Here is a 10,066-nt window from a genome sequence, read left to right on the forward strand (position 1 = left end):
TTGTATGTCATGCTCACGGGGTTTCTTCTCCTGTCCAGGGGGAGCTATGGCCTTTGTTCTTGACCATTTCACTGTTGGCTTCTGTCCACTGGCCTGCCTGCCCAAGCCAAGCTGGTTACCCATGTGTCTCTCCAAAGTGCCTGCAGCAGTTTGTCCTCTTGCCCTCCCCACCCATTCCTCTCCTGGACATACACACATAGTAATCCCCCCCACCCCAAACACATGCTTTATAGTCCAGAGGTGGTTTTTAAAAAATATTTCGATGTATTTAACTGCAGCAAAACTGTTCTGCGGCTCAGGCCCTCAGCCTGAGAACTTGTGCTGAGCCTGGTGCACAGCGAACATAGGTGGAAAAGCAAGAGTAAGATGTGGGGGAGAGTGAGACAGTACTTGGTTAGCCGGGAGTTCTCCTGGCTGGTGGTAGTGGCCCCCCAAGGTGCAGTGTTCTGGGCTTCCAAGAGTGGGGCACCTCTTGTCAGGAAGGTGAGGAGTCCAGAGGGAACTGGGAATTCTCCAAGGAACTTGTTCTGTTTGCAACCACTCCCTCACTTCAGCAAAGCCATGAAGCTCCCCGCCCAGCCCCCACAGTTTCTCCAGAGATCCCATTCCCCAGGCAGAGTCAGAGACTGTCTTCTGGGGTCTTCTCTGCTAGCTGAATCAAAGCCCATGGAAATAGCTGGTTTTCCAATGAGGCACTTGCAAATATAAGTTCAGAAGCATCTATACTGTTGGGGAAAAAAATAGTGTGAATTTTAGGGATTTGAACATGTATATTTTTAAACAAACAAGAAAGGAAACTCATAGATCCCTTAAAAATATACTAATCCATACCACACCAAGTCAAGTGTTGCTTTCCCTTTTTTTTTTTCCTTTCCCTTCCTCCCTCAACAACCTCCTGCTACTTCACAGTGTAGGGTTTTGGGGTGGGTTTTTTGCGGGGGGAGGCAGGGAGTATTAGCCTAATTTGAGTTTTTATAAATAGCATTTGCTTAAAGTTAGATGCAAAGATGCAATACTTACATGATATCATAGTCAAACCCTTTACCTTGTCCTGAATCCTGACCGTTCCTTTGCCTTCCTGGAGCGCCCCTCCCCCTTCAGTCTGTGCCCAACCACACCCCTTCTCCCTGAATGCAGCACTTAGCGCCCTCGCCCTGATGCTGGTCTCTTCTCTGCCTCTATCCCAGCCCCAGAGTCTGTAGTGCCAGCAGCCCCACTGTGTGGGGCCCCCCCAGTGGGCTTCCTCCAGCTTCGGGGATGTTGGTGGCCCCTAAACCACCCTGCAGTGCTGGGAACCAGACCCCTGGAAGTCCCCGTGGAGAAAACTTCTTCCTCTCCCACCTTCCAGCTCTAACTAGAAATGGAGCCCACTGCCCTGTGGCAGGGCCTGGCTGAGTCTTTCCCCAGCCCAGTGTATGACCAGATTCATTTCCCCACGTGCTTGCTCAGAGGATGAGTTTTGGTTTAAGCGGGTCCATTTTTTTGAGAATCTCCTGAGTGCTTCTGGGAATGAGAAATGTGGGCTTATATTTCTAGTGCTCATAGAGTGTCAGGTTTTCTGTTTGGTTTTGTTTTCAACAAAACATTTGGCCCCAGAAATTCAGTGCCTTGGAGCCAAGTTGCCAAGGGCCTCCCTGCCAAGTGTCTGCACACGGCCCTCTCGTCTGAGCGCGCACCTGGACGAAGGCTCCTGCCCTGCTGGGCCCTGCGGCTGCGGGCCACTCTTCCAGCCTCCGTCGCAGTTGGTCCCGGGCGCCAGCTCCTCTGGGGTCTGCTTGGGCATTGCTCTTCGCTGCAGCTGTGAGGAATGCATGTCACTGAAGGATAAGCGTCTTCACTGAGAGCGCGCGCGAGCGCGAGCACTTTGCTGCAGGCATTTGTACCTAAGAACAGGAAGGGAAGGGGTAGGACCCGGGACGGTAGTCCTGGGCCGGCTAATTCTTCTTACCCCTCTGACAGCTGAATCTAGAATTCAGGGCTCCTCTCAGCCAGAGGGTTGCCATAGCAATGGGAGAACAGTGAGGAGGGAGCACATTCGGTGGCTCTCCAGAAAGAGCCAGTTGGTTTCGTGCTCAAGGAACTGGGGGAAATCCTCGACCCAGTGGGGCCCCAACCAAGTGTAACACTTGAGACACCGGCGCACTCGAGAGCTGCTCTTTCTCTCCCTGGCTCTCACCAGAACTTCAGCATCACATGACTAATAGGCATGCAAAATTAGATGTTCCTAAGCAACAGACCACCTCGCTCTTGGCCCCCTCCGCGCAGGGCAGCGGAGCCAGCCGGCCAGGAGTCAGGGTGAGGGGAACAGCCTTAAAGACCCATGGCCCCTTGGAGGACAACAGCAGAGCTGCTAGGGCTTTCCCAGACGAGCTAGGACTTGTGTACCATCCCGGGGCTCGAAGAGGAGGTCACATATACCGCCCCCACCCCAGCAGTGAGTACTCTGATTCTGGGTCCCGCTAGCAGCTGTACTTCGTTTCTTCAAAGGGGAGTGGACCCGCCGGTCCACATGGCTTACGCCTCCCTTTTGCTCCAAGCCTCACCCAGCAGGTCCTGGACCCTCAGCCTAGCTTGCTTCCTTCCAGCATCCTGAGCAGCACTCGAGTCTTGTTTGAGACGGATTCGTTTTAGCCAGCGACTCCCCATTCCCCTGTGTGCCCAGTGCACCTGGAGTGTCCACTGCCCTTCATCTGTATCCCAAGGCACACTTCTCTGTGACTTCCCGGCTGTCCTGTTATTTCCCACCTCATGCTTTTCTTTTCAGCTGAACCTTATTCACAGTGAAATCAGTAATTTAGCCGGCTTTGAGGTGGAGGCCATAATCAATCCTACCAATGCTGACATTGACCTTAAAGATGACCTAGGTAATTGGGGATGGGGTTTGGCACCGCCAGCTGTCAGATGATAAGTTATGGAACCCAGAATTTAGGCTCCTCATCTTCTCAAACTTCAGGTGGGCAAGCCAAATTCCCAAATCCGAGATGGACATTTGAGGGTAAACCCTGAATGTTTACTTACTCCGAGCTATTTCAAATGGAAATGTCTGATGATGTTTCATTAAGTGCAATTGGCTACTCTTCCCTTGATTGTCAATATATTGCCATCTAAATTCTCTTCCATAGTGATCATACTGACTGCTGGTTACTTGGGAGGGATTTTTTAAAAATGTGTTTGTTTTTTTTTTTAGAACTGAAAAATCTCAGGTTGCTACAAAATGATAGTTTCTCCATTTAAGCCTTAATTAGAAATGACAAAGCTTGAACGCACTTGAAAAGGAAAAGACAATTAAACTGCATCAGTATATCGTCCTGAATCCACCAGCAAATTGGTTTCCCCCAAATTTACCACCTACTCAGTATTTTCTACGACCCAAAACAGTATATGACTGTATGCCTGCTTTATGAATTATTTGATTATTAGAGGATGATACTAAACAGAAGGGCAACATCTCTTTCTGAGTGAGTTCCTACAGAGGAAAACTCTGCCCCAGAGCCATGGTGTCTCCGCGGCTCAGGGCAAGCGAAGAGGTACCCCTCAGGTGTCCCGGTCTGTGGCTTGATGTTTGCACAGAGGAACTGTCAGCTCAGGGGCTCAGTGAAGGCTCCTGTCCTCTTAGCTGTGAGCCTTGCCAGGGGCAGCAGATGAGCAGATGCCCACTGGGGCAGCCTCCTGCCTGATGCTGACCTAGGTATGTTTTGAAAGCCTTTCGTTCCCACCTTTGGCTACCTTCGTCAGGTGGCAGCATCTCTTACTGGCAGAGATGCTCATTCTAGAGCCTGGGCCCAACCCTCACAAATTTGGTATAATTGTGGGCTGGAAACAAGGGAACAGGGACTCAAGAATGCCCTGCCCGAACTCATTTTCCACCCATATACTTTCTTTATACAGATGTTTTCTTTAAAAAAAAAAAAAGGCCACAAGCTAGAAAAAGCAGGGATCGTATCCAAAGTACATTTTATATGTAAAATACATGAAAATAAGATCGACTCGAATAAATGGCAGACCTGGAAAAATATTTTTACACGTTGAAGGGGACGATAAAGGCAGTTCTCTATGCACACATACTGTTTTCTTGGTTTTCAAGAGATGTCCCTCGAAGACAGACAAAACGATGCGTGTCCCAAGACTAAAACTGCAGCTCTGAAAGCTGCGGCCGACAAAATGGAGAAACTTGTCGTTGTGGTTGGCCTGATAGTCCACATTTTTTTTAAAACAGATGCCATGTTTTTAGTAGTCTTCTCAGCGGGGTACCAGTTTTGTAGGCTTTTGCGAAGTGAAATGGGGCATTCGTTGTTTTGTTGTTTCTTTTAATCTTTGGAAATGATCTCATGTGTGTGTTTCTCTTTTTTTGGACATGTCATTCAAATGTTTAATTTAAACATGTCACATTTGATATTCCTCCTCCTCCTCCTCCTCCTCACCCCCATCCACATGTGCGCACACTTCGTGGACTGATTGCCCCTTGGGCTCGTATGTTGGAATCGACCAGGTAGGCCAGCCCTGCCGTTGGGCATTAGTAAATGTGCCTGTGCGTGGGTCTCGGGCCAACACGGTTGATACACATTTGTTTACCTGTTATAGTTGCAAGTTGTACAGGCTGACATTGCCTCGATCGACAGTGATGCTGTCGTTCACCCGACAAACACTGACTTCTACACCGGTGGTGAAGTAGGTAATGCCTAGCCGGGTGCTGCCGAGTGTGTGTGTGCATGGTCAGTCGGCCGCCGCAGACAGCTTGATCCTTTGACAGCTATGCAGGGCTGCATTCATTTCACACTTCCAGCTGTCCTGACCTTCCCAAGGCCTCCCGTCCCTGGGCTGTGAACACGAGAAACCACAGCTAGCTGTCAGCCAGGGTGCATCACGCAGCTCCCAGGTGGGGCACACTTCTGGTTTGGAAACTGGTTCGGCAACGTCATTTCGGCATTTGCTTCACGAGGCACGGCTTTGTTGGAGCCTGGGTTCACCCTCGATTTCAGCTGCGAGGGGGATGCAGCCAGGTGGGCCGAGTGGCTTCCAAGACCACCTCGGTGCTGTCTGTGGACCAGGCACACAGGGATGCCCGGGCACAGGTCTCTGCTCCCCCGCCCCCGGCCCCCGCCCCCACTTGGGTGTCACAAGCACGCTTCCCTGAAGATGGCCTTAAAGCCTCAGGGGCACGCTGAGAACACACTGGGCTTCTCAGACCTTAGCTGCACAGAAGTCATCTCATTCTGGTGTGGGATCCCTAGACGATCCTAGACCCAGAAGGCCCCTTCCTGTTCACTTGGCTTGCGGCGCTCACCAGCGGAGCGTGGGGTCGGGGAGACACAGGGCAGACTTGCTGCATGAATGGCAGGGAGCGCCCTGCTTGAAGAATACGCTGCCGGGCTTCCGTGACCAGGGGGCCGGTCCGGATGTTTTGGCAAAAAGGCACAGGGTTAGAGCTAGGTGGCAGGGGCTTGAATCCCAGCCTTGCCGTTTACCAGTTATGAGGGCTGGACGAGTAACTTAACTCCTCAGTGCCTCGGTTTCTCTATCGATGAAAGAGCGATCATGATGAGAATGACGTTCTTATAAGCAAAGCACCTTGTTTTGTGCCTGCCCCATGATGGGTACTTCCTGCCTGGTCTCACCCTCACGTGCATCTAGGATTTTACCAGTAGGTGTGCCTGTCCCGAGAGCAGCACTCTGGCTGTAGATTTGAACACCACGTCCTAACGCAGTGCCCTTTCTAATAAAGGGCAAAAGTGAAGTCAGCCTGGAGGCTGAGGCTCCCGGGATTTTCCTGAGTGTCCCAGACACTGGAAGCACAAACAGTGTAGCCATCTGTCCGGCTCTGTTTAGTGTCACTGGCAAAGCCTGCCGTTCCCAGTCCACCCTAGCCACCGCGATTTGGGCTGATTGCTCTCCTGGGCATTTTGGATCTCGGACGTGGATGGAAAAGACACACTGGCCGGGAAGTTGGGACTCGCTAAGGCGTCCCGGCCAAAATGAAATCAGGCTGTAGGCAATTAAAATAAACTCCACTTTCACAAGATCTTGGAGGAGTTTAAGAGCTCCTAAGTCAGGCAGCTTAAGAGAAAGATACTCCCTTTCTTAACCAAATGAAAACTCGATGGGAGGGAAGTACTTATTTGGAGGAAAATAAACAGAACGGCAAAGGGCTTATCTTTCTGCCAGGAGTGACTAAGGCCTGGGTTCACCCTGCCATCCAGGACTTGGGATGAAATGGAAATGAGCAAGCTCCCAGGGCAAAAGTATCTCCCCTAGGCCCAAGGAGAAGGGAAAGGGACTTTCTTTACTGGGGAAGGTGTGTGTTCAGCAGGATTCGAGGTGCCCGGGGGTAGAACTGGAGGCTTTGAGATGGGGGCAGGAGCCAGTTTTGGGGTAACGACCTAGTCCTTCCAGAACCACAATCACAACTGGTCTCCTCGGAATCGTGACAGTGCTAATCCTTTGCCCTGTGATGTGCTTGCCCTCCCCTCCCCACCCGCCCCCCCGCCCCCCCGCCCCACTGAGATGTACAGGGGAGGCATGATTAGCCTCGGTGACCTGGCCGTCACCTGGCTCCGAGAGCTTGCCCAAGGTCACGTGTCACATCACTCGCAGACGCTGTCACAGCTGGAAAGGAACCTCAGCCGGTCCAGACAGCTTTACTGGCCAAGGAGGACCCCAAATGACTGTGCCGAAACCCAGGTCTTCCAAAGCTCACCTCAGTGCTTTTTCTCAGTGAACCAGTCCAGACTAGTACTGACCCCACCTATCTTTTACATTTTCCAAAACAATGACAAACCAGATTCCTCCGTGGTCTCAATTGGTGCTAGCTCCCACTTGGATGTGTGAGAGGGGAAAAGAGGAAGCTAGGACATTTCTCCCACTGGGTGTGAAATTCCTGAGACCCGAGACTGCTGGAAGAAGGAATGCCAGTGCAGGAATGCTTAGCCCCATGATTAACTCTTACCCATCACAGTTCTTTCTAACAGTGAAATAGACCACAGGCTTAGCCTGACATTTGTCCAAGCCTAAATTTTCGCTTAGGCTGTTTTGAACACTGATACTTATGCCTGCTTTCTAAGCATGAAATAATGTTCTTGTTCTCATGGGAGTAACACATGTTTATGCTTGGGGGCAAAGAAGCCAATTGCTTTACGATTAACCCTGAAGTGGAGCCTAAAAAGCAAGAGTCTTCCATGATGAGTGTTGACAATACAGTTGAAATGGGCCTGTTTCTTGTTACAAAGTACACGTGTGTCTACATGAACATGTGCATACATATGTGTGTGTAGGGGTCCCGTCCTGATCGCGGTGATTGCCTGCAACCTAGGGTTCAATTTTTAAGTTGGGAAATGCATTGAGTGTATTTTAACTTGCAAGTTTCACTTCTAATTAAAGCAAGATTTAATTACAAGTAAAAATTTTAAAGTAAACACTCTTCCTAAGATGAAACACCTTTAATGCTACATCAGCCCATTTTCTTAATACCGTATGCTTTAGAAAGGAGTTGGCAGTATTAATACAGTACTGATTTTATTTTGCCTTCCAAATTTCTCAGTTTGCCCCCAAAGAGCATGTCTGGTAGAGAATGCAGACCTAACATAGCTCCTCGTAGAGCAGACTTGTTTCCCTCCCTTGAGCTTGAGAACCGGTCAGCAGGGAAGGCCAGGTGTGGTGGGTAGCAGTGTTTGGGACCCAGCAGATTCAGACTTAAAGGTTCATTTTTCTCAGTTGCATGATCTTCCGAGTGAACCCGTAATTGGGCCTCACTCGCCTGGGTCGTATCCTTCAAGTCTGCACTTCCTGCAGCATGGAGGTGGCCATGGGGCCCGACCCTGCTCCCTCACGCCCATTCAGCCACCCTCTGTGATGCTGGTCTTTGTCAGGAATGTGCAGCAGATGCCACAGTGCTTAGAAGTCTCTGGAGTGGACGTATTTTTCCCTCCTGATTCCTGTGCCATTTAAAGCGTCCGTGACTGCTTTCCAAGACAGGCGAAGGCGTGAGGGTAGAGAGTCTCGGCTAATGAGGGATGCTGGCTCCCTCCCAAAGCATCCCACGGTAATCTCTCCCCAAAAAGCCGGGCCTCCTCCCAGACATCTGAGGGCTCCCCATGGGTGACGGCCTGCTGGTCATGTGCATTCACACACCCCAGACTTGCTGCCAGTCAGTGCCTGCCGTTCACCCTGGTGCTGATGGGTGACCGTGCCCAGGCTGTGTGTGCTTCCCTCCCGATACTTCCTGGGGTTAGTTCGCTCCTCCAGAGCCAGTCTGCCAGGTTCCTCTACGATAAATGGACCTAGTCACGAAAGCGTGAATAACCCAAAGAGAATCTGGGCCGGTGCACTCCGATGCGCCCTGACACATACCGCAATGTGCCAAGTGCAGCTTAGAATTTTCCAAGATAAACGGTGAATCTTAAGGGGAGTATTTTATCCTCTTGTGAGGAAAAGTACTTTAAAATGTGCAAAACTGATGAATCAGAGCTTAAGGAAGACTGAGACCCCATTTTGGCCAAACCTGAGAGGGTGAGGACGTCACTGGTTTTGAACGCGGTTGGCTGTGCCACGCGGGGCCTGTAAGCAGCACGTGACGTGGAGGTTGGTCATCTCGTGTGGGCAGTCGGCTTTCACAGCAGGAACTGACCACTCAGCAGGACCCCTACCTCGAGAAAAGGGGCTGCCTACCTCCACTGGATTTAATCTTGAAAATCGGGCCCCGAACAGGCGGTCACCTTCCTTTCGTGCTGTACAAGCTCGCCTTTAAGCTCTGCTTCTGATGTTGCCTTCCTTTACCTAAAGTGATTCTGAGTCATTAGTGTGATGAAGGAAATACTGTCTGAGGCCTTTTTTTTTTTTTTGTATTCAATATGACGCCAAAGCTGCAAAATAGGAACGAAGCATGGTAATAATGCTGGTCCAGAGGTGGCCAAATTTGTATGCTTCTTCTGGGCCTGCTGCCAAGAGCAGACCTGGCTCCCTAATGGGAGCACGGTATGCTTCCCCTACAGCCTCCGTACTCAGGGTTCTCTCCGGAGACAGAGAAGGAAGTCTAGGGGAGGCCTAAGCCTCTGAAGCCAACACCACTGGTTTCTCACAGCAATGAGAAGCATGCAGGCCAGGCATGCTTGCAAGCAACAGGTGTGTCCCATGTCCCTCACATCTCTGGCCTATCTCGGGTTACTCCGAGTCACCCCCAAATGTGAGACAGCAAAGACTGCTCGGTGGCAATTGGCCAGCTGGATCCTTTCTAAATGTCACTTAGATGACTTAACCAAGGCTTAGTTCGTGTTTTGCAGCCGTATGGAAATTTAGCTGGTCAGATCATTGGAAGTCTGTAATCACCTGACATGCTAAGTGTCTGTCTGTGCCCCGAGACGCAAGAGTGGCCGTCTGACCTCACCCTGTCCTTGTCTAGGAAACACGCTGGAGAAGAAAGGTGGCAAGGAGTTTGTGGAAGCTGTTCTGGAGCTCCGAAAAAAGAACGGGCCCTTGGAAGTCGCTGGAGGTAAGCTGGGGAAGGGCGTGCCTCGTGCGGCATCAGGAGAACCGGGTCGTGAGGCATCTTGGGAGTTGAGAGGTACATGGCCACGCACACCTGTGTCCGAGCTAGAGCCACAGGGAAGCCTGTCCGCTTTACGACGTGGACTTACCACATGCAGATTGTCAGGGGGAGCTTAAGGGTTGTGCAAACTGCCCTTCCACTTTCTTTATTGCTCAAAAGAGCTCTTGAATGTTTGGTGTCTAGACCTCTCATTTTAAGGAATTACAGCAGCCAGGAGTTTGGCAAAGCTAAGAGTCGAGACTTGTCGATAGTGATACTGAGCCATCTGCGGAAGTGCTGGGGAAACATGCAAATGAATCCTTTTCATTCAGCCATCTGTGTTTTTAATGGGAGAAATCGAAGTAGACATTCTTCGTTTGCCAGTCACACCTTTCCTGATACCAGGGGATAAGAAAATGACTTGGAATCTGATGTAGGGAGAAAGATGGCTAAGAGCTAGAGGCAGGTCCTTCTTCCGCTGCTGGCCTGGATTTTGAAATGTGAGGTGGTCAGAGGGGTATGGTCTCAGGGTAGAGGGCGTTTCCAAGC

General features: G+C 50.7%; 1 protein-coding gene across 5 annotated transcripts in view; it reads left to right on the forward strand.

The window, feature by feature from the left end:
• Positions 1 to 9,859, forward strand: part of MACROH2A1 (macroH2A.1 histone) — a 67,401-nt gene extending 57,542 nt beyond the window's left edge. For 2 of the 5 annotated variants that reach the window (XM_081827031.1, XM_081827032.1), the window contains exons 6-7: positions 2,765 to 2,864; positions 9,392 to 9,859. In XM_081827031.1, coding sequence (XP_081683157.1) covers positions 2,765 to 2,864; positions 9,392 to 9,654 — 363 coding nt within the window. In that variant the 3' untranslated portion in view covers positions 9,655 to 9,859. Of the gene's footprint in view, positions 1 to 2,764; positions 2,865 to 4,581; positions 4,673 to 9,391 lie in introns of all 5 variants that reach the window. The other 3 variants (XM_081827033.1, XM_081827034.1, XM_081827036.1) reach the window with 2 other exon arrangements.
• The last annotated feature ends 207 nt before the right edge of the window (positions 9,860 to 10,066 follow it).

This window comes from Leptonychotes weddellii, chromosome 7, assembly GCF_054177405.1.
Source record: "Leptonychotes weddellii isolate Sample4059 chromosome 7, ASM5417740v2, whole genome shotgun sequence".
Classification (NCBI taxonomy): Eukaryota; Metazoa; Chordata; class Mammalia; order Carnivora; family Phocidae; genus Leptonychotes; species Leptonychotes weddellii.